The sequence below is a fragment of the Lemur catta genome, chromosome 10 (assembly GCF_020740605.2).
Source record: "Lemur catta isolate mLemCat1 chromosome 10, mLemCat1.pri, whole genome shotgun sequence".
Lineage (NCBI taxonomy): Eukaryota > Metazoa > Chordata > Mammalia > Primates > Lemuridae > Lemur > Lemur catta.
This window is the reverse complement of record NC_059137.1, coordinates 10449378-10475059: the sequence shown is the minus strand read 5'-3', so window position 1 is coordinate 10475059 and position 25682 is coordinate 10449378. Positions and strand designations below refer to the sequence as shown.

At 53.3% G+C, this 25682-nt stretch overlaps 2 protein-coding genes across 4 annotated transcripts in view; one reads left to right on the top strand and one right to left on the bottom strand.

Moving 5' to 3' along the window:
• NEK6 (NIMA related kinase 6) overlaps positions 1-14028 on the top strand; it is an 80349-nt gene extending 66321 nt beyond the window's left edge. For all 3 annotated transcript variants that reach the window (XM_045563117.1, XM_045563118.1, XM_045563116.1), the window contains exons 8-10: positions 2872-2966; positions 9492-9605; positions 12525-14028. In XM_045563117.1, the coding sequence (XP_045419073.1) occupies positions 2872-2966; positions 9492-9605; positions 12525-12635 (320 nt within the window). In that variant the 3' untranslated portion in view covers positions 12636-14028. The remainder of the gene's footprint in view (positions 1-2871; positions 2967-9491; positions 9606-12524) is intronic.
• A 1037-nt stretch (positions 14029-15065) lies between these two features.
• Positions 15066-25682, bottom strand: part of PSMB7 (proteasome 20S subunit beta 7) — a 57677-nt gene continuing 47060 nt past the window's right edge. Inside the window, exons 7-8 of the mRNA XM_045563115.1 lie at positions 17887-18038; positions 15066-15295 (exon numbers count right to left, since the gene is read on the bottom strand). Coding sequence (XP_045419071.1) covers positions 15184-15295; positions 17887-18038 — 264 coding nt within the window. The 3' untranslated portion in view covers positions 15066-15183. The remainder of the gene's footprint in view (positions 15296-17886; positions 18039-25682) is intronic.

Below are 25682 nucleotides of genomic sequence, written 5' to 3'. Positions count from 1 at the left end.
AGCATCTGAGAGAATGAACGGAGGGTGAGGGAAGTTTGGGGCGGCTCCTCACAGACTGTGACGTATGTCGGAAGCTCCGGGGGCTTGTGAGAGGAGCAGGGGTCCAAGTTCTGCCGCTGGAGATTCTGGCCCTGCAGGTCTGGAGTTGGGCTCAGAAATCTGGACCCAGATTTCTAACAAGCCCCTCTAGGGGACGTGGCTGTAGCCACTGATCAGTCCAGACCTTCGTTGACACATGTGGTCACCTGGCTCCTTCTGGACACTTCCTGGGACAGACAGCTCTACCTCCTAGGTGGCCCACTCCCACAGGGTCCCAGCACAGAGTCAGCTCAGCTAACGCTGGGTGCAGATGGGAGGGTGGAGGGTGAACAGGTGATGGGTGGACGGTTGGATGGACACATGCTAGGTGGACAGACTGGTGGATGAATGGATGGGTGGACAAGTGATGGATGGATGATAGAGGGACAATCTATGGATGATGGACAGACAGGTGGACGAATTACGGGTGGCAGTTCTCAGCACTGGCATCTTAGAAGAAAGCTCCAGGTTACATTGGGTGTTGGCCTTTTGTCCCTACACCAGTGGAAACTGGGGCAAGCAGGGAGGGCAGTGAGGAGGCGGAGGGCTGGGACGGGGCATGGACAGGAAGAAGTGCCTCCTGAACCCCTCTCTCCTGTGTGCCCCAGGCCTTTCCCACAAGCCTGGCGGAGGCATGGCTCTAGAGCACAGCATCGGCCTCAGGACCTGGCGGAGGGAGAGAGTGGTGATAGAACAGAGGGACAGACCGCACGCTCAGGCCTGCAGAGCAGCTGGCTCTCCCTGGCCAGGGGAGGGGCGACTTAAGCTGGACCTTAAAGGAGCCCACCAGGTGGCAGAGGGAATGACATGTGCAAAGGCACAGAGGTGAATGGAAATGCAGGCTGGGTTGGGGCCGGGGTGGTCATTGTGGGAGGACCTGGCTGGGGGCCAGGTGCTCAGAGGCCTCACTTTTACACAGGCCTGGCCACTCTGCAGGTCATCGCCCCAGGCAGAGTCCCTCCTGTAGAGGCCCAGACAGATCTAAAATGAGCAGAGGGGCTGGGCTCAGTGGCTCACGCCTGTAATCCTAGCACTGTGGGAGGCCAAGGTGGGAGGACCACTTGAGGCCAGGAGTTCAAGACCAGCCTGGGCAACATATCAAGATCCCGTCTCTACAAAAAAATAAGAAAAAAATTAGCCAGGCATTGTGGCACATGCCTGTAGTCCCAGCTACTGGGGAGGCTGAGGCAGGAGGATTGCTTGAGCCCAGGAGTGGGAGGCTGCAGTGAGCTATGATGACACCACTGCACTCCAGCCTGGGCGAGAGTGAGATCCTGTCTCAAAAACAAACCAAAAAATGAGCAGAGGACAAGCCTAGGGGTGGGAAGAGCTGTCAGGGTCAGCCAGGAGGGGCTTGGCCAGGGTCTTACGGGTGCAGTGCAGCCGAACAGTGGACACTGCTGTTCCCCACGACGTCTTCCGACCTGCAGGCGCAGCCATCCCTGGCACCCCAGATGCTGGAATCCACTTAGACTTGTCCTGAGGGTCCCACTGTCACCCGAGCGCCGTGCATTTCATCCCGCGGCTTGGCTAAGACAGGGCATCCGTTTCACACGTGGCTGTTCATTTGAGTTTTGCTCCCTCATGACTGAAACATACAAGGTGTTGCTACTGGGAGTTGCGAGCTGCTTTCCCGGTGGAATCCCACACGGATCCGTGTGTTGACTGACAGCGCTTCCTGCTGAATAGCAGTTAGCCCTGATTTCAGCCGTGAAGTATGTGTACAGAATGGCATGTCACTCACAGTCTTGTCTTTAAGTGATGGCTGCTGTCCTTGTTTAGGGATTAGTGCCATGGAAGGCAGGCTGGTGTCCTGATAAAGCAGTAATCACATTTTAGACACTTGAGGTCATGAAGGTCATCCCCCTTGGGCAGCCGTCAGTCACACGAGCCGTGCGCTAGGCTGCGAGGAGGAATGGCTCACAGGACACGCACGGCCTGGTAGATGACGTGTGGATGGATCCATCCACTCCTGGAGGGGACACTTGCGGGGCCCCCGCCAGGAGCTGTCCTGCGCAGGGCACTGGGAAGCTGTGGAAACACGGCCCTGCCCCAAGGGGCTCACGGCCCGGAGTGCTGTTTTCTGGCGCTGTTCAGGGCCCCTCCGTGGCGGGCACGTTTTGCCTCCAGCTCCAGTAAGATGAGAAAAACGACATATTAAGAGTTCAAAAAGTTAAACTTCTTCAGTTTTATAGAGGACTTCAATTTTGACATTAGGGATTTTACTATATAGTGTTAAGCTATCTTCTTTTTCTATAATAATAGTGACACTGAATGGTAGATGGCTTGTATTCGAGCCTCTTCACCTGTCTCACTAGGCCTTGGTTTCCCCATCTGAAAAGTGGGTGTGCCTCCCCAGGGGACTGCTGGGAACATGAATGAGATGACACACTTGAAATGCTTGGTCACCCTTAACTTGGTTATCTTTTCACTGTTGAGAGCCTGATCCAGACTCTTTGGGGATTGAGTCACCTGAAAGGACATTTGGTCAGTTGCTCCCCACAGCCTGGCCCCTGGGCAGGTGGCAGAAACACCCCCCACTGCCCAGCCCCAGCCTGGCTGCTAGATCTCTCCTGAACGTCCCCAGCACCCCAGAGGCTCTATGCTCTGCCAGCGTGGGAACCGCCAGTCGGGCCCAACCCTTCATCTGACAGAGGGGACAGGCCCAGAGAGGAGGGGGGCTGCTCAGAGCCTGGGCCCTGTCTCCCCAGGCCCCGCTCGCCTCCCCTCACCCTGTGCTCCTGCAGCGTGTCCCTGCGCGAACATAAGCACCTGTCCCTTGCCATGTTTCAGTTGGGACGCCGTACTACATGTCGCCGGAGAGGATCCATGAGAACGGCTACAACTTCAAGTCCGACATCTGGTCCCTGGGCTGTTTGCTGTACGAGGTAAGCCTCTGGCCCACAGCTCGGTGGCATTGGGTGGGACACGCACCAGAGGCCCCCAGTAAGTGCAGGGCTGACCCTGCCAGTTCATGTCCACCCACCTCAGTCCAGCGTGGGGCCCGGTCGCAGTGCCAGGCTGGCAAGGTTAGGGGGCTGGACAGTGGCAGGCTGGGCTGCTCGGATTCAGGGAGACAGGCCAGAAGCCCACGAGGGAGCACAGCAGGGGGTCTGGCTGCTCAGAGGATGTGTGCTTACCCCAGACCCCCAGCTGCCCCCGTTTCCCTGGTAACCACATTAACATACAGATGATTTGTTTATTGTTCACTATTGGCTGATGGACCAGGCCCCGTGCAGGGGCAGGGGACAGAACAGTCACACTTGGCTCATGCCACTGGATCACTCCCCACTGAGGGTGGCCTTGTTCCTCCGACGTGGGTCTCACTAAAGACCACTGTCCCTCCCCCGAGCCAGGTAACTGAGGGTCTGGGAGCACGAGCCACTCTCGGCCTTGAAGCTATTGCAGCCACCAGACGGGAGGGAGGCCTGAGCACACTGCGGTCTCCAAGTTGGTGGCCACACTTTCCTGCCACCCTGCCGTAGAACCCCTGGTGCTGGGCTGCTCCAGGATTCTGGCCGTCCTGCTGCACCTGTCCCCCCACCTGCCTTGTGTTGTCATAGTCCTGATAAATGAAACAACAGACAGAAAAGGGCTTTGGAAACCCCCAGGGGCCTTGCGACACCACGGCGTGGTTTTGGAATGGGAACCTTGCTGCTTTCCGTTTCGCTGGAGAACGCAGGGTCTGGCTTGGAGCTGTTCCGCTGAAAGAACCCCAGTATTGAGCTGACGTGGCCGGTGCCTGTCCACAGCAGTGGCGCTCAGGACAGTGTGTCCAGGGGCTGCCTCGAGTGTTTTGTTGGCGTCCACAGAGATTTCTTTGCCCCCTTGGGACTGTTAACTCTGAGTGTTCACCCAGCCCTTGTGCTTGAGCTCGAGGAACGTGCTGCCCACTGCTGGGCCCCGTAGGGCCTGCGGTGGCCCTCGCGGTCCCAGTCCGTTGGCGGTGGGATTTCCCCGCGCTGCATCACAGATCGAGACCGTGGGATCAACACTCTGGTCCCTTTGCAAGGTCTAAACTCCATGGCGTCTTTCTTTGTGGGCCAGTGGCTGCTATTGTAAGAGCAGATATTTCATGTTCAAAGCTTGGCTGGTGGTGTGGCCCTTGTGGCATTGGTGCTTGGGACCCCTTCCTCTGGGAGGGGGTCAGCAGTCTTGAGGGTCAGGGTGAGTCCAGCCCGACAGTCAGAGCTGGGAAGCAGGCCGCGTGCTCTTTCGGGGACCCACAGGGCGTTGGTTGCGGGGGGGGGGTTCTTTCAGTGAGCACCCAGCTGGCGCGGCCGTGGCGGTTCGGGGCGTGCGGACACAGCTCCGGGCCTGCTGGCGGGGGGGGCTGAGCTGTGCGGCCTCTCCCGACCCGTCTGTCCGCGGCCCGGCTGCTGGGTAGGTGTGGAGTCCGGAGTGTTGAGCAGCGAGGGTGGCTGAGCTTAGAGGGGACAGTGGGTTTAGGAGGGAATTGAGAGGGAAGTCAGTGTCTTTAGCAACAGGAGAAGAGAGATGAAATTCAGGACTCTTCACAGCAGCAGGAAAGAAACCTGCTTGTGTTGGGTGCCCCGTGGCCTGCACATTCGTAGCGGCCCCGGGAAGGGAGTGAGTAGTTCATGTTGCCACAAAGGCGGAAGACCAAGTGGGCCAAGCTCCAGGGGCATCACTGAGTTACACAGAGCTGCCGTGGCACTGGCGGTGTTTGTCACCCAAGATGAGTCATGAGTTCAGGGTCTCTCCAGCCATCCCTCTCACGGTCACTCCTGCAGGTAAATACTCTGGCCACTGAGGCGACCAAGGCCAGTGACAAAGCCAAGCCCAGCTCTCGCCTGGCTCAGTGCTCCAGGGTCAACAGCCCTGCCCGTGCCTGGGATCTGAAGAGGGGATTCAGGCCCACCTCTGAGTGGGCATCGCCACCCAGGTGTCAGGTCCTGAGGGGTGGGGACAGCTGTCCTGGGCCTCTCAAGGTGCGAGCAAAAGCCCTGAGCATAGCAGGTGGGCAGGGAGTGCGGGTTTTGCCTCAGAGCCCGTGTACATGTGTAGGCGACTCACACGGTCGTGGTAGCCTGGGTGAGACACGCAGGGTCCCGGCCGGAGCCCAGACTTTGGTCAGCAGGACCTGGGGTGCGAATCCCTGCCCCGGCGCTCACCTGCAGAGGGACCAGCCCCCTCGGCCACGGGTTCCGCTTGCCCATGTGTAGAGTGGGGCCGCAGGCTGCGTGCAGTGGAGATGAGGGGCCTAGTGCGAGCTGAGGGGTTGGCACGTGCTGCCCACCTCTGACAGGCTCCCACAGACGGCCACATTGCCCGTTTTGCTTTGGCCAGTGGGAAGCCAAAGTGCAGCTCAGCTTCAGTCCCTGTGGAGGACTCTACTTTTTCCTCCTGTCCTCACGTGTGTTGTCCCTAGTCCAGATGGTTTTTTCCTCTTGTTTTTCCATTCTGGGCTTTATAGTTTTGTAAGCCACTTCCTGCTCTCTGTGAACCATGGGGGTCTCCAGACATCAACAAACAGGCCAAGCGGGCTGACAAGAGCTGTGGGCGTCTCCCCAGGGCTGGGGCCAGGGAGGACGGCAGCTGGTTCCCGGCTTGTGCCAAGCCTTCTGCTCGAGAACCAGCCCTGCAGGTGACAGCCCTGTTCCCTGCCTGCACCTTTGTCTCGGCCGCTGAGAGGTAGATGCAGCCCAGCCCATGCCAGGCCCGCAGCGCCAGCCTCCCCGGGTTCCAGGTTGGGCGGCCCCCGTCGTGGCACCTGAATGCACATCTGATGAGGCAGCCTTGAGGCTCCAGTTCCCCCGAGCTGGTTTATTTGTTGGGAATTTGGGGCTGAGGCTGGCAGCAGGAGGGACATGTTGGCAGCGGAAGTCAACAAAATCAGTCTAGCAGCTGTAGATCTAAACCTAATGGCCCTGGCCCCCCACAGAAGAGGCCTTATGTGACTGACATGGCTGTCTGTGGCCAGCCCCTCCCGGGTGACAGGGCAGGGGTCTGCCCTAGGCTGGTGCTCCCCCCCCCCCCCGCCCACCACTCACTGGGGACAGGGGAGGGGAGCGGGTGTTTCCCCGAGGACAGGGAGGGAGCCACAGCTGAGCTCAGGGCCGCGTAATTGACAGGAGACATCGCATGGTCACGCCTGGAGCCTCCCGCTCCGCAGCCTGTGGTGTCTTCCTGGGCGCCAGCCTCAAGAGCTGTGACAAAGCCCCCACCCCTCCAGACCACGTCCGAGGGTTCCTCGGGGGAGCACACACCCGGGTCGGGAGGGCGGGGCCTGAGGTGAGGCTGCACCTGCTGCTCCTGAACCCCAGTGTGGCTTTGGAAGTCTCAAAGACCCCCTATTCGTTTCCTAGGGCTGCAGTGACAGATTACGCCAAAGTTGACAGCTTCAAACAACATGAATTTATTCTCTCACAGTTCTGGAGACCAGAAGTCCAAAGTCAGTCCCCCTGAGCCCAAGTCAGGGCGGCAGCAGGGCAGGTTCCTCCTGGGGCAAGTGTGTTTCCTCCCCTCTGCCCCGGAAGATGAAAGGCCCCCTCGTGCCCCTCCCCCCGCCTGTCCTGCCGCGGTCACTGTCCCTCCCCCTTCCTCTCACCGCGCCACCTGCATAACCCAGCACCATCTCCCCACCTCAGGAGCCTAAATTCAATCACGCCTGCCGAGTCCTGTCACCCTGTGTATGTACAGGTTCCAAAGATTAGGCTACGGACGTCTTTGCGCCCGTTACTGAGCCTACCACACCCCGTTTCAAACCTGGGCTTCCAGGTGTCACCGAGGACCTTCTGAGGTCACCCAAAGATGCTGATGTTGACCCATGGCTAGTGAGGAGCTGCCACAAGCGGCCCTTAGGGCTGGGTGCCCGGTGGCATCTGCCTTGGAGAGGCAGCATCAGGAGCAGCGTGCCACACGGCTCGGCACCGCTGTCCTGGCCACTGGAGGGACTCACAGGACGCGCAGGCCGGGCTGTGCGAGCCCCCTCGGCAGAGATGCCCGAGCACGGCCGCGTCGCAGGCCCAGCGCTTTGTTTTCATTACCCAGCTCGCCCCGCAGAGGAGCCCAGCGGGCAGCCTGCGCGCCGCAGAAGTTACTCATTTACGTGGGAGCTCGGCTGAGCACGGAGCTGGAGGAATTGGCTCGTTTGGCGCCAGCCCCAGGAGCCTCACTGGGGGTCCTTCTCGCAGCAGCTTCGAGGGGCCCTCCTGGGACTGAGACCCTGCAGGACAGTGGTGGGCACCAGGCGTGCTGTGTCAGGAATGGCCTGGACACCCCGCGCTGGTGGAGCAGGGCTGCCGGCCGCGTGGGGCTTCTCCTCTGCTCTCCCTTCAGTCCGGCACGTGCTCGGGTGAGGGGGGTGAGGGGCCGGGTGTCTGCGGCCCTCACAGGTGGGAGTCGGACTCCTCCCTCTGACATCTCGGATCACACGCCAGTTTCTCTGAGCCGTCCCAGCGGGGCTGTTGGCTACATGTCACCCGGATAACACCAGAGAGAAGCAGCTTTGCATCCGAGGACAGCGCTGAGAGCCACGGTTCTAACCAGGCCCAGCATCGGCCACAGAGTCCCCTTCTGCTTCCACCAGCCAGAGACTGTGCGGCCACCGGTCAGGGGAGATCTCGCCACTGGGGTGATCGTCCTAATCCCAGCAGCCCAGAGGTTGCTTCACAGCCCGGCGCCCTGACGCGGGTGGAAGGCCCGTGGCCGGCAGCAGACGGGGAGAGGGCCGGGCTTCTGCTGGAATCTGCACTTACCGACGTTGGAGCCCCTGTTAGCGGGAAGGCTGAGGTTGCTGACCCTGTTCAGCTAGAAACCATGTGGGGAAGGTGCTGGAAAGAATGGAGAAGAAGGGAATGGCCGTGTAGGGGCTCATTGCCCCCTCAGTTTTCTGGGGCCTTTGGAGTCCCAGGCAGCAAGGTGTGTAAAAAGCAGATCCGATTGGTTTGTGGAAAGGTTGGCCAGTTCCTCTCCCAGGTCACACATGGGAAAGACCAGGGCCCGTGTCAACAGGAGCAACCTGAAACACCCTTTCTGCCCTACACCGCAACAGTTCCCACGAAAATCCATCTTCATCCTCCAGCCACAACTCGGAGCACACCCAGATCACCCCCAGTGACCACCCCGGAGTCTCAGCTGCTCTCTGCTGTGGCAACAGCTGTCCTCGGAAACTGCCCGGTCAGCCCTGTGCAGCCGAGGTTCTCATTTTCCCTATGGGAAACGCAGCACCGTTCTGCAGACTGGACGGTGAAGCTGTTCCCCGTCAGGCCCGCAGGCAGGGCCTCTGCGTTCTCACGGCCCCGCGGCCGGGGCCAGACTGCTTCCTGCAAAGGTGGCTTTCGTGGTCCAGACGGGGTCCCACCCCTCCGCAGAGGGCCCGAGCCCCTGGTCAGTGGGAGGAGAGGGGCGATGCTGCCCCCACACACCCACCTGAAGGCACCTGGCATGGCGCAGGCACCCGGCCCCACGGTGCTCAACCCGGGTCTGCGGAAACCCCCGGACGCTGCCAGGGCTCCGGACGCTGCCAGGGCTCCGCAGCTCCTCTGGGCCCTTCTAGAGAAGGCAGGCACTTCTCTTGGGGTCCCCGGACCTGTTCACAGGGGTGAGCAGAGGACGGATGACGACCAGGACACTGAAGCCGTTGGCCTCGTCCTGCCCTGAGATGGGGCTCTCTGGCCACCAGCCGGGGCGTGAGGGCGAGGGGGATTCCTCAGGTGTCCCGGTGCCCCGTCACAGCCAGAGCAGAGTGGCCCTGGCAGCCTGGCTCCTCAGAAGGGGACCAGGGCTACAGGGACAGGAGGGAGCACTTACCTGATGGCCCTTCATTAGCAGGAGGCATTGGGCCATCGTTTGGCAGTAGGTAGGTGACAGTGAGCACTTGAATCCCATTAGAGGTTCATCAGCAGATGGGCCCTGCATACCCCGTTTGGAAAGTGCCCCCAGCAGGGGCCGGCCTGGTCGTGACCTCCGCGGCCAGACCTTCTGCACCGGCTGCCACGGGCCGGTGGGGCCTCCACCAACTGCCAGTCTCAGCCTCCCCACGGGCCTGCCGTTGGGGCCATTTCACAAATGAGGAGACCAACGGCCAGACACACAGCAAGCGCAGGGCTGGGATCCGGGGGGCACTGTGGCTGCAGAGCCAGGCCCCACCTGCCATGTGCTCACGACCACAGACGGTCCTCGAGGGCTGAGGCAGAGCGAGGAGGGAATTTGCCCCCAGCGTGCAGTTGCCCCTTCCCTACTGCCTTTAGTTTGTCACTGAAGCCCTTGCCCCTAGTGAGTTCTCCTGCACAGCAAGGATCGTGTTACCGCCGCTCCTTTCTGGTGAGTCCCAGCTTGCAAGGGGTTTCCGGGGAGAAGTCCTGGACGGCTACTGCAGCAAGGACCAGAGGTCCTCACCTGCCTCTCGAGTCCTTCTGGCCCTTCATAGCTGTCCCCTCCCTTTGCAGATGGCAGCTCTCCAGAGCCCCTTCTATGGGGATAAGATGAACCTCTTCTCCCTCTGCCAGAAGATCGAGCAGTGCGACTACCCGCCGCTCCCCGGAGAGCACTACTCAGAGAAGGTGAGGTGCTGACGCCAGAGGCCGGGCCCGGCCACCCACGGTAGCTCCCAGGGGCAGTGCCCAAACGCCACAGCTGTGGGCGGGAGCTTGGGTTCACTCTACAGGGTGGAGAAGGGAAGCGTTCTGGAAAAGTGATTCAGAGGAGGAAGAGTAAATGAATTTTGCTGAAAAAGGGGGTTTCCCCAACACTGGGTGGCCGCCCCTCCGGCAGGAACCAGCAGGGGCTGGCTGACGTGCCCATTGGCACCCGGCTGCTTGGCACCCAGCCCCGTGCTGGAGTGAGGCTCACTGCTGCAGTCCCAAGGACGTGCTCCATGAGGCAGCAGCCCCTGGGACCAGAGAGGGAGGCCCAGCTCCCCCATCCCACTAATGGCTGCCACTCTGCTTCCGTGACGGGAAACCTCAGCAGCGACTGGTCGGTCTCCTTTCTGTTAACAGGCTTAAGTCACACCTTGGGTTTCTACTTCCAACATTTGACACTGGGTACAGGGGCTGTGGACACGGACTCCAAAGGGTCTGGCATTGGGCTGGTGCTAGTTACTAGCTGTGTGTGACTGTCATCTTCCTCAGTTCTATCATTTCAAAGATAGGGCTAATATATATTAACATCTCCTTCAGGGATAAAATCTGAGGATGAAAGGACAGGTTTCATAGCTCAGTGATTAAGGGCGTAGACAGACATAGATTCACATACTCCCTTCCCTGTTCCTGGGCAAGTCACTTGACTTCCCTGAGTCCGTTTCTTCATTTGTAAAATGGGGTGATATGAGAATCTTCCACCCAGGACCAGCCTCAGAACTAAGGTGAGGCATGTGACGTGCTCAGTCGAGCACTAGGCTAACACTACCGTCACAAGTAGCCCCTGGGCCAGATGTGGTAGCTCACTTGCACCCAAGCTGCGCAACAGAGCAAGACTCTGCCTCAAAAAAAAAAGTAGCCCCTAGATATAGCACAGGGCCTGGCTCAGTGAGTGCTCATGAAATGTCATCTGTTATGTTTATTTCTGTTCAAGGTCGATGCCCGTGGGTGTGAGTCTGAGGCCTTCCCGGGCCGCCCCACAGGACCACAGGCCACAGCTCATTCGGGTTTCCTGTGTTGAATCCTCCCCTCACCCCATTTTACTGTAAAGAAACCAAGACACAGAAGGGTTAAGGACCTTGCCCACAGTGACATAACTTGTAAGTGGTGAAGCAGGACTTGAACCAAGATGACCAGTTGGGGGGAGGCTTTGGAAGGAGCACCCTTGCCCAGGCCAAGCCACAAAGGCCAGAGCTCACGTGCTGTGACCTTCCCTGGCAGCCTGCCCTGCCGGCTGGCTGTGCAGTGCCGTCCGCTCTGGCCTCTGCACTTGCCAAGCTCCCGTCCGCACCTTTGGAGGAAGTATCTGTGCGCTCCAGTACAAGTTGGCAGGAAAGGAAAAACTAGTTACCTGTCTTTACAGAGGTTGCTGCCCTTCACTTTTTCCTTTCTCTTCTTCTGTTTAAATGTGGACTTCTGTCCTATTCAGAAGTAAGACGCTTCGAGCCAGTCACAACTTTGTGCTTCAGTTGCCCGTCTCTAAAGGGGAACCGTTGTCTCCGCCCACAGCCCCTTCCCGAGTCCACGGCTCCATCCTCAGGGGCTCCTGCGCACGAGCTGTCACGGTCCCGGGCAGCATTCCCAGGCCCCATGTCCGGGAGCAAGAGGGCTACTGAGGAGCCCCTCTGCAAACCCCATTCTAAAGTTCTGTCGCGTCTTAGAAATCAAGACAAGACACTATTATTCCTTGATTTCTGAAAATTTCAAATAAGGACTTATTGCCAACTGTGTGGTCTACTCATAAATGAGTGGTTCAGGTCCGTGGACTTCACCTGCATCTGGTTTCCACGGGTGTTTTAACCTGTTAGAGGCCAACCACAGGTACTTTACCCTGAATATTGCAAGGTTCAGAAAAGTACCGTCTCATCCATAGGCAACCTCAGACTCCAGGAGCGTCCAGCAGGGTGCAGGCTGGCTGTCATCCTGGGCTTCCAGTGTGTGTACAGCACTGGAATCCCAAAAAGGCGCACACGGGTTGGAGGGGAGGCTCCACGGACCAGTTAGCAAATGCCTGATCCAGAGGATCCCTTGTTTGCAAGAAGCCCAGGCCCCAGTCCCCTCAGCCTGGGGACTGTGCAGTGGTAGCTGCTGGGGCTCCAGAACACCTGGAACGCGGCCACCGAGTCCACCTGGGCCCCCTCTTGCTCAGGACCTCCCCTCTCCCTGCTTCTGCTACGACTTGCAGGGCCAGGCACCAGCAGCAGGTATTTAAATGAAAACCATTGTGGGGAGCCTGTGATGAAAGTTAAGATGTAGGCTTTTTAAGGTCATTATTTTAATTACCATTAAAATAATTGGCACTCGGGCTATCAGAAGAACGGAGGCGATCAGAGGCGCAAGGCACCCCTCCCCCACCTTGAGGCGGGAGCCGCCTCGGTGTCTGTAATTAAAAGCTCCGTCTTTCATGAGCACAATAGAGAGGCCAGGGGGTGGACAGACTGCAGCCCTGCTGCATGTTAATGCACTTATTATGATCAATAAGCCCTTTCCTTGAGTTCTGTCCTCTGCTTTGGGCATCTGTGAGAGTGACAACAGAGACACAAACAGACTTGCCCAGTGGTGTGGACGGTTGAAAGTTCAAAGTTATTTGGAGGTGACCATTCTCAGGGTCTCCACGTGTGGCCTTTGGGGCCAGACAGGCCTAGGAGTGGTCCTGGCCATCTCTTGGGAGCAGTGTGAGCTGTTACCCTTGCTAAGCATCGTTCTTCACCTCTAATGGGGACACTAGGACAACCCAACCTAGTCGCTGTGAGGATTAAGTATGTTAATGCAGATAAAAGTGCTGAGCGCGGAGCCTCTACAAGGCGGCCTTAGGAGTTAACAGTGTTCTCTCCCTTGCAGTTACGAGAACTGGTCAGTATGTGCATCTACCCTGACCCCGACCAGAGACCTGACATCGGATATGTGCACCAGGTGGCCAAACAGATGCATGTCTGGACATCGAGCACCTGAGCGGATGCACCAGGCCTTACCGAAAGCCAGCACCACCCTGCCTTGAGTCTTCTTCTCTCTGAAGTGGCTACCTGGTAGCTTAGAACAGCTAAGACAACAGGGTTCAGCAAGTTCCCCAAAAGGGGGCCCAGCTTTACAGCAGATGCTGAATGCAGAGCGGCCGGGGGGAGGGGCGCTGATGGTCAGATTCAAAAGTCCTTTCTTCATAGTGTTGTGGACAATCTCAGCTGGGTTCACAAGGGTAGGTGGTTCTGCGAGCCACTGAAGCCCCCCGTATCTGGATTGTAATGTGAATCTTTAGGATATTCTTCCAGTCACCTGTCAAGGTTTATGCTAATAGACTTGCAGGAGACTGTGTGATTTGTGTAGTGAGCCTTTGAAAATGGTTAGTACCAAGTTCAGTTTAGCTCTTAGTATCTTTTCAAACAATCAAGCTGTTGTGCTTAATTTACTCTGTTGTAAAGGGATAAAGTGGAAATAATTTTTTTAAGTAGAATGGAGATTTTGCTAATATTTTTATCTACGTTTTATAACTTGATGAATGACCATGAGGAGACCCCAGCATCTGGCACAGAACTTCTCGAGGCAAATGGTGTTTGAAGCCAGGAGTGTTTTCCTTGCAGCCTGGTTGAGCTCAAGGCCTGATCAGTGTTAACTGTCCTCCCCTCCATGGGATATAGAAAACTTAAGGGCTCTGTCCTCAGGCTGTCCTTTACAAATTCTGGTTCTGCAACGTCCTAGTGTGACTTTGGGCAAGTTTCTTAGCTGTTCTGAGCCTTAGTTTCCTCATCTGTAAAATGGGATTAATAGTATCTACCTTTAGCGTTGCTGACAGAATTTGAAATGAAATACGCAAGTTAGCTAACACAATGTAGAGGACCCCAAAATGGCAGCCCCTCTCTCCTTCACAAAACTGAAGTCCACAGACCATGTAAGTCAAGAATTAAAGTACAACTGTAATATGTATAGGAAACCAGAAAATGTGTTCATTTATTTCTTGTTCCCAAATAGGATTAACTGTGAAGACTAATTTATGAATGTGAACTTAAGAAAACTCTGAAGGAAATAGTTTGAATTTTGTTTTTCTACTCAAGTTAACCCTCAATGGTCTACGCTGTCGTCCCTGACCAGATGACAGTTTGGCCCTCCAGAGAGCACCACTGGCGTCCTGGGCAGGCGCTTCCTCACACTCACCTGGCTGCCTACAGCAAACCCGCTGACCAGGCCTCCCTGCGATGACCCCAGGCTGGGCCGCTGCTCTGCTGCCGCGTGTGGACTCGGTTCTACTGTGACACTGTCGGCTCGGGGGACTCTCCAGATGCAGCCTGTCCTCTGTACTTGTTCTCCATGTTTGAAATAAAATGGGGTGAGGAGTCACTTCTGTGCAAGGGTACAGGTCGCGAATGATTTTTAAACGGCTTTAGAGACTTTGCTCTTAAACCAGTAGATACAAAACTTTCAAAGTGTCAGCAGCACAAATTCTTGAAGAGCCTTTCAAAACACAAACTTCCCAGGCCCCAGACATTGAGTAATCCGGGGATTATTTTTTAAGCTCTCCAGATAATTTTGATAATCATCAGCCAGGCTTCTGCCCTCAACAATCCCATTGTTCTCCCCAGCCCCCTCCCGCCGGGTGTGACAAGGGAAGCTGGCCTGAGAGTGGGCGCCCCTGACTGGTCTCTGGGGGAGAACCAAGTCCCTGTCGCCTGCCTGGCACTGACCACTGAAAGCTTTTCTGATTCCAGACAGGTTTTTCCCAAATATTCTGCTTCTGGCTGTCAGAGCCCCGAGTGTGTCTCCCCCGGGCACAGTGAGCCCCGGCACGCAGGTGGACTCATGCTCTACATGCCACCCACCTCCCACGCCGTGAGGAGAAGTTGGCTAATTGGACGCTCTAGCGGCATTACAACGTCAACCACTCGCCAGGCCTGAAGGTTAGTGAAACGATCACGTCCTAGTTATTAAAAATCAGCAAACCCTAAAACATTCCTTTGATTTCCACATAACTGGCCACAGTGGAGTCCACCTGCATGCCTTCTCTTGGTACTTAGAACTGAGTCGGCCTTGAGAACTTGAACTTGGAGATTCTCTTTGACATTTCTTTCCTACTTGGCTGCTGAGGTAGAAAGCTGTGCTGCACTTAACACCCTATTTAAAAAAAAAAAAAACACCAAAACAAACACCAAACCTGAGGCCACCCTCAAAGTACGTTGGCAGGAGGGGTGGGGAGACATGTCCATCTGAAGAATCCAAGTAACCCACTCTGACTTCTGGCAACAGACGAAGCCTTGTCCATTCTCCGGAGGGTCACGTTGCTTTTACACTCACATGAACCCAGACCGGTACACAAGGAGGATCACCATTCTGAAAGGGAGGCCAGGTGAATGGGCCTTGGCAGCCAAAAGAAAAAATCCACACAGTCCCCAGACATCAGCCACCCAACTCGGTTTTCATTTTATTGAGTTTCATTCAGCAAACACTAGCCAAATGAGCATCATACAGGGGCCCCAGTCTCCCACAGCGGTAGCCAGCCACCCACTGCCACCCTTCAGGAAGTGTCCATCGTTTGGATGGTTTCTTCCAGCACCTCAATTTCCAGGGTAGTGACTTTTTCAGTGAGGACTGCAGTCGTCCCTTTCTCACACCTGTACCGGCCAAACCTAGCGAGAGAGAAACACAGAGTTAGGATTCCCCTTGGGGTGCCAGAGAGGGCCGGAGAGAATGAAAACATTCAGGCAGGCGTTGGGCAGGCTGGCCTGGGATCCTTGCATTCTTGATCCAAGCTCTGTGCTGGGGGGTGGGCGGCAGAAATGTCCCCAACGCTCACTTTCGTCAGCTCTCAAGCACTGCAAAATGGGGAGCACTCCAGTGTCTTTCCCCACCTCGTCCTCCCCAGCACATGCTGGGGAACACTTGGTCGCTGCAGCCAACAGGAAGCAAATTTCGTGATTGTCCTTTTATGCAGCAGCAAAAATAACTATTACCTTACACACTTCACAAATACCTGCATCGTAAACAGCACAAAAATGATCTGCAGCCAGACTCTGGGCTTGTCATAAGACTCAAGCAAAGAGAAGTAACTGTCCCCTGACCACACTGGGACATACCCAACACCACCTTTCTTGAAGTGAATCCGATGGGTTGCTCTGAGCACAAGACAGTCTGTAAGATACACACTGGGACTATTCTCACACCGGGTCAGAATTACGATACTGTCCAACAGATAAACCCAACGGTTCCTCTAGTGTGGGACAATATTTCTGTCAAATTGGCATGACTAACAGAAGGCTGCTGGCTATGCCACGACCATGTGGCTCCAGGAAAACCAATCTCTCAAATGGCACTTAGTCTCAAAGAGGGAGCAGGAAGCAGAAAAAGGAGGGCAATGTACAGAGTTCAATAGCAAAATCGGGAACTCAGGAGGCTTGGGCACACTAGGGCCTCTTCACCACCCTGGGTGACAGTGCCTGATTTCAACAGCATGCAGGGAGGGCTTCTACCTTAAGCATCAGTGGATTGCAAGACAGGACCGCCGAGGACGGAGAGAGGCGGTAGCAGGAATCAGGAAGGTGTGGTCCACACTAGCGTTGGGCATGGAGCGCTTGCCGAGGCCCATGGCTCTGCCCCTGCCCCAACTGTCCACTCTGGGAGAGCATCCCCCTAACCCAGGCAGCACCCCACCAGTGGTCACCGGCAGAAAAGATGACCTCGAGATTCTGGAAAGTGGGGGCACTGTTGCAATACCCTCGGCCCCAGGGCACCAAGCGGGGCGCACCCACCACACACACACCCAGCACCTTCCACATCACCTCACTGAGTCTTCATAACTAGGCACGAGGTGGTTTTATTTCTGTTCTCGTGTGTATAGTCTCCTTCACAGCTGAGTAACCCATGTCCCCAGGAGGTGACATGTGTCACTGATGTGCTCTCTTTAGGACAAGGACTCTAGCACTGAGCATGAGTTCCCCGAACAATCATAAACGCAATTTCTCAAGGCTCAAACATGGCTTCAAAATCCTCACCCAGGACTCTGTTCAGTCCTCCCTCCACCATCACCTCTTCACCACGGGATTGTTCAAGTCCTGCAATATCTTGCAAATACCCTGGGAAGCAGGCCATGGAGGGGTACGTGGCACCCCCAGCACAGCTCTGGGCCTGAAAGGTGGCTTCTCTTTCTGCTAAAGGCACCAGGGACTTGGTGGGCTCATTAGAGGTGCCTATGGTCTAGGCTCCGTCATTTCAAAGACACGAAGATTGACTTGCCCGAATTCAAGCCAGCCACTGACAGGCCCCAACCCTGGGCCAGAGCTGTGCTGCCACGCTGCCCCAGCCCTCAGAGCTGGCCGATCCTCGTGAGTGCAGACTGCAATGAATGCCTGCTGGTTTTCAATGTTCTATTCTTTCCTTGTGAATGGCTCCTGTAGTGGGGGATTAAAGCAAGCATTCCAGAAGGTGATGCGTGCTATCCTCTGGGCTAGCCGTGGGGCTAAATGGGAGGTGGTAGAGTGGATGAACACTGCTGCGCTACACTCAGGCGACACAGCTGGAAGCAGAGCTGGGGACGGCGTGCTGGGCAGCTTGGGCTCCCGGCGGAGGTCGGGAGCCCCAGGACAGTCACGCAGCTAGATGCCCTGGAGGCGCTGCAAGCGGGAGCTACTCATCTGCACAGCCACCAGGCTTGGAAGCCTTCCAGTTCTGTTCAGCAAATCCACTAGAACCTTCTCCCATCACTCTGAGCCTGGGCCACACCTGAGACTAGGGGCCTGCACAGCATATACCACAGGCTAAATGGCATGACTCCAGCACAGCAGGCACCAGTTAGCTCCCAAGGCTAACTCTGGGACACACTGCTTTGTAACCTTTTAGGAGGCTTGGAGCACTGTGAGGAAAAGCGATTGGCTGGCTGAAAAATGCACCTTCTCACAGAAGTCGGGGGAATCTTTAAGATACTGGAGAAAAGAAAGCAGACGACTGACACCTCGCCTCCCTACCTCCCAGCCCAGGGCTCTTTCCTGGGCCCCAGTCCACCTCTCCCATCAACATCTTGCAGATTAGATCACTTCCCTGCCCCTGCCAGGGGCCCACTATTGTACAGCAAGTCATGACTAAAGGGCAGTGGTGTACGGCCCACCTGGGAACGCTGGGTTTACTCACCGTGGGAAAGAATCAAGAAAACTCTGTCCAGATGCCGTGAGATATCAACGGTGGCCACAAAGCCAGGGACACAAAGAATTTCATCTCCTTCACTTACCTGGTCCCCTTCTTGTTGGGCACTGAGTATGGGCGGAGAAAATCCAGCTTGCTCTTGCTGATGACACAGAGATCAATGTTGCTTCCAGACCCCAAGTCATTGAAGATGCCGGCTGCAATGGCTTCACTCACCAGCTTCTTGGCCTCCTCCTCCTGGGAAGAAGGGCAGTGATAATGTCCACAGCCGGACTGACACGCACAAAGTGCTCTCCCAGCAGTGACAAAATCACCTGGGAGGCAGGCATTGTTTTCAATGCCCATTTTACAGATGAGGAGAAGACCTCATGGTACCTCAATGATTTGCCCGAAGTTCCTCGGCCAGGGAGTGGGGTATCCAGGCCCTTCAAACCCTTTATGCATGCGCTGCAAAACCAGGAACTGTGGGCTGACGGAAAGCATTTATCACCTAAATCAGAGGTTAGTACACTTTTCCTACAAAGGGCCAGGTAGCAGCCAGGCGTGCTGGCTCATGCCTGTAATCCCAGCACTTTGGGAGGCCAAGGTAAGAGGATCACTTGAGCCCCGGCTGGCAACACAGTGAAACCACATCTCTACAGAAAATAAGAAAGCTTAGCCGGGCGCAGTAGCGTGCACACCTCTAGTCCCAGCCACTCAGGTAGTAAATATTTTAGGCTTTGTGGGCATACAGTCTTTCACAACTACTCAACTCTGTCATGGTAGCACAGAACAGCCACAGACTCTACATAAACAAATGGGTATGACTGTGTTCCAGTAAAATTTCATTAACAAAAAACACACAGGCGGCAAGATCTGGCCCAGGGACTAAAGTTTACTAACCCCCTGACCAGAAATGTCCAACGATGGCTGAAACTTACTTCCTGGTGACATAATGGAGAAAGTCAATATCATGAGGAGGGAAAACTAACACCAAAACACAACAGTTCTGGGCAAATGCTGGCAGAGCCACGGGTGGGCCCTCTTGCCCAAAAGAATCTATCTCCTCCTACAAATGAGTCTACAGGTTCACTGCAGTAACTCGTTTCTTTCAATCACTCTCTCCTTTGCTCCACCTATGAGAAGCAAGTCCATGTCCCCAACCGTTACTGGTGAACAGGTACATTAATTCCTTTCTTATCCAAGAAGGTCTATCACGAGCCAGGTCCTGTAGTAGGAGCTACAGCAGCAGAGATACATGAGGCCCCGAAGCCCCTTCCCTGCTAGGGGCTTAGAGTCCGATGGAGACATGAGACCCAAGTTAATTACAGGGTGAGCGGGGCTAAAGGGTAACTGAGAAGGGGTTGTAGGAAGACCGGCCAGTAGGCAGAGCTGCAAGGCAGGCTGAGGGACCGCTGCACACCAGGTGCTGCGGAAGCAGCCACGATGCAGAAGGCAGGCAGTGAAGGCAGCGGCGCCGGACCTGGGGAACACCAAGGTCAGGCTCTTTATGCAACAAGAACAAAAATGAACCACCCTCCCAAAGCAGGGAATCTAACCTGTGCTGCAGCTCCTTCCCAATGCATCAGGGCAGGAGAGTCCACAAACATGCAAGGTCAACTACAGAGCTCATCCAAGCTCCCTGCCCCAAATCCAGCCTGAGATCCTCACAGGGCTGGTTCACTAACTTCAAGTTGCGAGAAAGTCTGAGCCCACACTCGGGGCTCCTGCTCCTTTGCCTGCCCCAGCCAGACTGGGATTCCAGTGACGCAAGCGCCCTCTACAGACTCAGAAGGATAGAGACGGTTCTCCAGCAGGCACCACCCAGCAGCAGGGGTGAGGGATTATTTTGCCCTTTATCGCCCAGGTTTTTTGACTTCCTGAGTGGCACCTATGGGGAGACCAGTGAAGCCAGTTCTCTTGAACGTCTACAGTCCTGTAAGAATTCATTCAAACAGGATCCTCTAATTAGGAATTCTCTCCTGGGATTCTCAATAAGCTGTAATAAGCCTTCCCAGAAACCAGTGAAGGTGGAAGTGAAGAAAGCATCTCAGATAAGAAACTGGCTGCCACTGACACTACCCTACAGACCACAAAACCAACCGCTACTTTAACAAATGCAACCTATTTCCAAGCTGCTTCCCTTAGCAGACGCCGTAGGTGTGTGCGCACCTGCTGGAAGCACCCTGCTTGTTCCCCGGCTCCCAGCCTGTCATCTCATCTCTTCGCTGCCATTTAACTCTTTCCTCTGCTTTGTTTTTCTCACCACTGCTGCCGTTCTCTTGAGTCAGCCGACAGGACCTAGTGGACATCACACACCCTGCAGGGAGTTCTCAGGACTGAAGATTAACATTCCCCAAATGATTTTATTTTGGAGGGATGGGAACAGGGGAAGATTCAGAGGAAACTGAAATACACAAATGATACTAGACATACACATCTAATGTCAATCAGTTCAACTGGGCAGAGACACCAGAGTGCTGACAGTGCTACACAAGATTACAGGAGATTCTCCCTCTATTTTGCAAACATTCTGTAATGTAAGTAGATAACTGATAAAATATGCAAATTTTGAAATGTTTTGATTTACTCATAAAAGTATCATGTGTGCTGTTACGTAAGTATAAATAAAGGCTTTTAAAAACTGGGAAAATACACCTTTGAAATTCCTTTCCTCCCTACCAATTCTAGGGAATTCTTCCTTAAGAAAGAAAATCTCACAAGTCCCCGACTTCTTTTTCCCCGATCCCACCATCTCTCATATACACAGGACTAAAGAAGTTATGAAATGGAATGAACCTTACATTTACTGAGCACCTCTATGCTCACCGAATCAATCAATACATATTTATCAGCACTGTGATGTGCCCAGCACTGAGCCAGGTGCACGGACGCCTCCAACCACCTTGTGAGGTTGGTCCTGTGGGAAACGGCCCCAGGCCACACAGCTACAAACAGTAAACAGTGAAACAGGCCCATCAGGCCTCAGAGCCAGAAGGCACAGCACCAGACCAGCTCGCAGGTAACTTTCCTCGGGATGGGCGTGTCACTCACTCCCCATCCCCAAAGATCCTCAGAACCTGAGCAAGTTCAAGAGAAGGAAGATGGCGAGTGTCAGTTTCTCATTAGGGCAACCAACCAGCAGCTCCTCTGAGGGTCACTTTCACTGAGGGATGGGGAGCACAGACGACCCTACAGGGCCGCCTTCACTCTCAATTTGGTTGGGATAACATTTCTACAATGTAATGTCAGAGATCAATATTAAGACCTAAGGCCTTATTTCACACACACCCCCCTCACCACCAAAAACCCCCAAAACACAAAGAGGCTGGAAATCACGAAAGGCTCTATTGTGTACCCATTACTCACATCGTTAATGTCTTCAACAAATATTTATAGAGACCTACTATGTTCCAGGAACGGCTTCATATGTTGAATACTCTCTTTGACTACTGTATTTCCATACACGGAATTCTAGACACATATGCAAATGTGTTACTGGGCATATTCATACTGTGTTTTCTTTATAGTGGAATTTCACAATTAAACAACTTTTGTCTTTAACATGTGCTACCAAATATTTAAGAAAACTATCCAGAAAAACCATAAACTAAAGGCAAGAGGTGGGGAAAACACCACATTTTTATCTGTCTCTGGCCCACAATAAATGTAGGAAGCACTGCCTCTTCCTTTCCATTTCATTCCCCACAGGGAAACCGCACCTCCCTCTTCTGGAAGACTTGTGGTGAGCTGAATCCTGGGCAGCATCTGCCTGAGGACAGCTGCTACAGAGGGGCCTGACTAGGGCCCTGCAGAGCCTGCGACCCCAGCTGGTCAGGTCCAGGTGTGACGCTCTCTCCCATTGCCAGAGCTGGTGTCCTCCCCCCGCCAGCTGCTCATGGATTTACACTGCTAGTCACAAGGGAACTCAGATTCAGTGTGTAGATGGACAGCAGGATTTATCTCAGCTACTAGAAAAACAGCCCTCCAGGCCAATGGCAGCTTCCTTTAAGATGCTCAGCCAAAAGATCACCATGACACTGGTGACTGAACACCAGTTGGGGGTGGACCCAGGTTCAAGGTGATCTGGCAGATGTGGAGGCAGACAGACTGGGTTGGAATCCCCAGTCTCCTACTAACTGCTGTGCAACCCTGGGCAAGTCACTATACCTCTCTGAGTTTACTCTCCTGCTCTGTGATATGATAAAAAATCCTACCTCACAGTGTTGCTGCAATAAATTAGAAGTAAGGCACAGAAAGCACCTACTACAGTGTGTGGAACACAGCTATTGCTAAATCATGGTAACTTACTTAATAAAGCAAGCCAGAGGGCTCCTAAAAACACAATTTATCGCTAAGCAGTGACTGCCTGTACCAAAGCCCAGGCCAGGAGGAGGAGGTCCAAACAAACCTGCTGACAAACCTCCACACAGTGCCATGGAGAAGTTGCTGTAATAATTAATCCGAGCAAAAAGCACACTCCCTAAAAGTTCAGAGAATATAAAAGGAACACTTCCTGCTTTATGGCTACAAAGACCAAACTAACTGGGAATATCAGTCCCCTGGGCCACCCCTGCTTCTTAAATGAGATTACAATAAGAGTGATGTACTGTACTACAAGTCAGCTGTGACAAGCAGCACTTTATAGAGCTATCTGTTTGTCTCCATCACTGCATCGCACAATGTGTCCCTGGACTCCAATGTGCAGCTCCATTTACCGCTACATGACAAATGGGCAGCACTTGTAAAAGGCACAAAGAGGTCCACATCGGCCACGTAATGGTCACCACAGCTGTACCCGAGTGCTTGAGGGGACAAAACAGACCCCCAAGTTCATTAAACTGACCAGTAATGGATCTTTCAAAAAGTGCCTTAGGAATCATACAGAAAAGACTAAAATAAATAACTCAGCATGGAAGGCTAATCTGAAATGGTGTTTGATAAATTATTTATAACACAGGCGATTGTCTGCATTTAATATTGGAGCTACTAGTAGCATCTTTAAAAGATGATTTATGTGTTGTAATGCTATTAAACTTTATATTGGCCCACTGCTAGCTATAAAGTCTGCTGAGATTTAGAGAATGAGTTTTAAACTGTCACTGCAACATCATAGGAGATGGAGACTGTATTAAATCTTTACTTTAAACCTGTTATCTAGAGAGTTGCATTTTGTAGACACTCACAAACTGATAGATTACCTCAGCATCCACTACGGTGCAGGTCCAAAATAGTACTGCAAAGAAACTTTTTCCACATTATTCTTATCTACAGCTACAATCGAATTTCTCTTCTCACTTAAGTGATTTTTATATTGGGAATGTCACCAGAGGAAAATGTAGGTGCGCCAGCCAATGGGCACCCTGGACAGTTCAGCATCAAATTAATAATCTTTAAATAAACCCTCTATATTTGACTGTTCAGTTCTGCGTGCTGAACCGGGCTTTACTCACGTCGGAGGCAGGCCAAATATTAAATATGCACATGACTGAAAACCTAATGGGCTATTTTAGACACAGCTTTGAAACGTGAAAATATATGTATATGGCAAGTCATTTGAAACAATCGATCTGTAACAAAATTTTTAAAGAATTTAAAAATAAATTGATTACTTGCTGGAAAATATATTCTGTTTATGTAGCTGAGGAGCTGGCATGGGGGTGGAAAACAAAGAAATATTCAGCCTTTTTCAAATAAAGAACTAGGCTGCTCTGGCTCCACTGTTTGTCAGGGCGTCACAAAAGTATCCCTTTGCCACACGGGAGTCAGTCACCTCCCCCTTTGCTTACAGGGAACAAGACAAGGACAGCACTGTAGCCGAACTTTCATCAATTTCCCTATTTGCTACCAAAATCTACATTTAGCTCCGTCCAGTTCCTAACACTCTGTTCCTTTATCAACAACTAAGGATTTAATTCAGTTAAGAAATGAAGCCTGGGAAGGTTGGGGAGATGCTGGCCCAACGATACAAAATTTCAGTTAGGAGGAGTAAGTTCAAGAGACCTATTGCACAACGGGTGACTACAGTTAACAACAATGTATTGTATTCTCGGAAATTGCTAAGAGTAGATTTTAAGTGTTCTCACCACAAAATAAAATGTAAGGTAATGTATATGTTAATTAGCTTGATTTAGCCATTCTACAACATAATATATATTTCAAAACACTGTATACAACAAATGTACAATTTCCGTCAATCAAAATAATTCATTTTTAACAAGAATTAAAGCAGTAATCTGAATTCATCTTGGAAAATCTGCATTATCTTTCATTGCTTTGATTTGAAACAGCAAAAAATTCTATTGCTCTGCTGATCTGCAGCACAGCAGATAAAAATCTGGGTGTGATAAGAGTTTGGATTCTAAAATGAGAGAATCAGGGGTGCAGCTCACACCTTCTCCATCTTTGCACCCCAGGAAGCTAGCACAGTGCTAGGCATGTATGCCAATAGATAAAAAAAATCAAATGGTCACTTCAAATGCATGCGTGCCTTTGCCAAACTCAAAGACGAAATTATGAGACATCCATACCAAATGGAGTCCCTACAAAACTGCACCAGTCCCGACTGGGGACCATTCAAAGACACTTAAAACCTTGGGAGGAAGAGGCTTCAATACAACATTCTGCGGTGGCCTGCTGACATGCTGTGCTTCTGACTAGGCCACTGATGTGGCCTGAAGGAGTCATTAATGGCTGATGGTTGAATAAAATTTAAAGAGCTCAAAAAAGTGTTTAAAACAGTCCCCCCAAAAGCAGTGTGTTTCCCGTGCTGTGTAACGGCCCTGATATATCCCATGTGTAGCCACATAGTTTACAGTGGGAAAAGTTAATTTTTTTTTCCAGACTGGGCCATGTGACAAAAGCAAAGGTGTCCCAATTTGGGTTTTGGCTTGAGCTGTTGGGGTAAATGTGGCCTGCCTGTGGGAACACCTGCGAATTTCGCATAACTGAGCTGCAGCTGGAGCTGAGTGTGCCCAGAGAGCAGGCAGTGAGTGAGGCAGTGGCTGGGCCCCTAAGGTCTAGATGGTGATGCCACTTCTTTCCTTGAAGCTTTTGGTTCTAGGATCTGGATGATGTGAATAATTAAGGAAAAAACCTGCTATGGGTGCGGGAGTGATTTTAGGGGTTTTAAGCAGGGATGGGAAGGGGGGTGGGGAGGGTTCAAGTTCAAAGAATTGTCAACTGGGTCTGTCCCAGATCACTGAATGATGTGGAAGCCCAATCCCAGCTTGCAGCCAAAACAGGAGATGTCAGAGCCCACCCAGCCACGATGGGCCAGGAAAGGCTGGCCTGCCATGAGGGAAGCCCTGGAGAGGAAGTCACTCGTGGACAGAGTACTCAACTCTCTCTGAGCCACACAGAGAATGCGGATAATGCCTCCAGTGGCTGCAGGGAGGAATAAAAGAATAGGAATGTCCCCAACACACAGATTTTACAAACAGGATTGTTAGCAAGTTCTAGGCTAGAAGAAAAAAAGCAAGGGCATGAGAGAACTACCACTGGGCACCCACCACATCCCTGGGTCTGGGCTAATACTGACGGTACTTACTGAACCCTCCTCTGCTTGCAGATGAGGAAACTGCGGCTCTCAGGAGGGTTGGCTGATGCACCCAAAGGCAAGTGGCTGCGTCTAAGTAGGAGTCAGGATTCGTGCCGAGTTAGTGCCTGGCATCACCAAAGCCCGCCTCCTATCCCCCACCATTAGGAAGATCAGCGGCGGGCAAGTGGTTTTGCTGGAATCTGTGACAGTGAATGGAAGGAAAACTACCTAAGCTTCCAGAGGGAAAAGAACCAAAAGAGATGAGAACATATTGCTTTCCACAAGGAGAAGAAATCAGTGTTCACAGCATATGTGTATACAAATATATATTTCCAAGGCTGCATTGAATCAAATGTAATCAG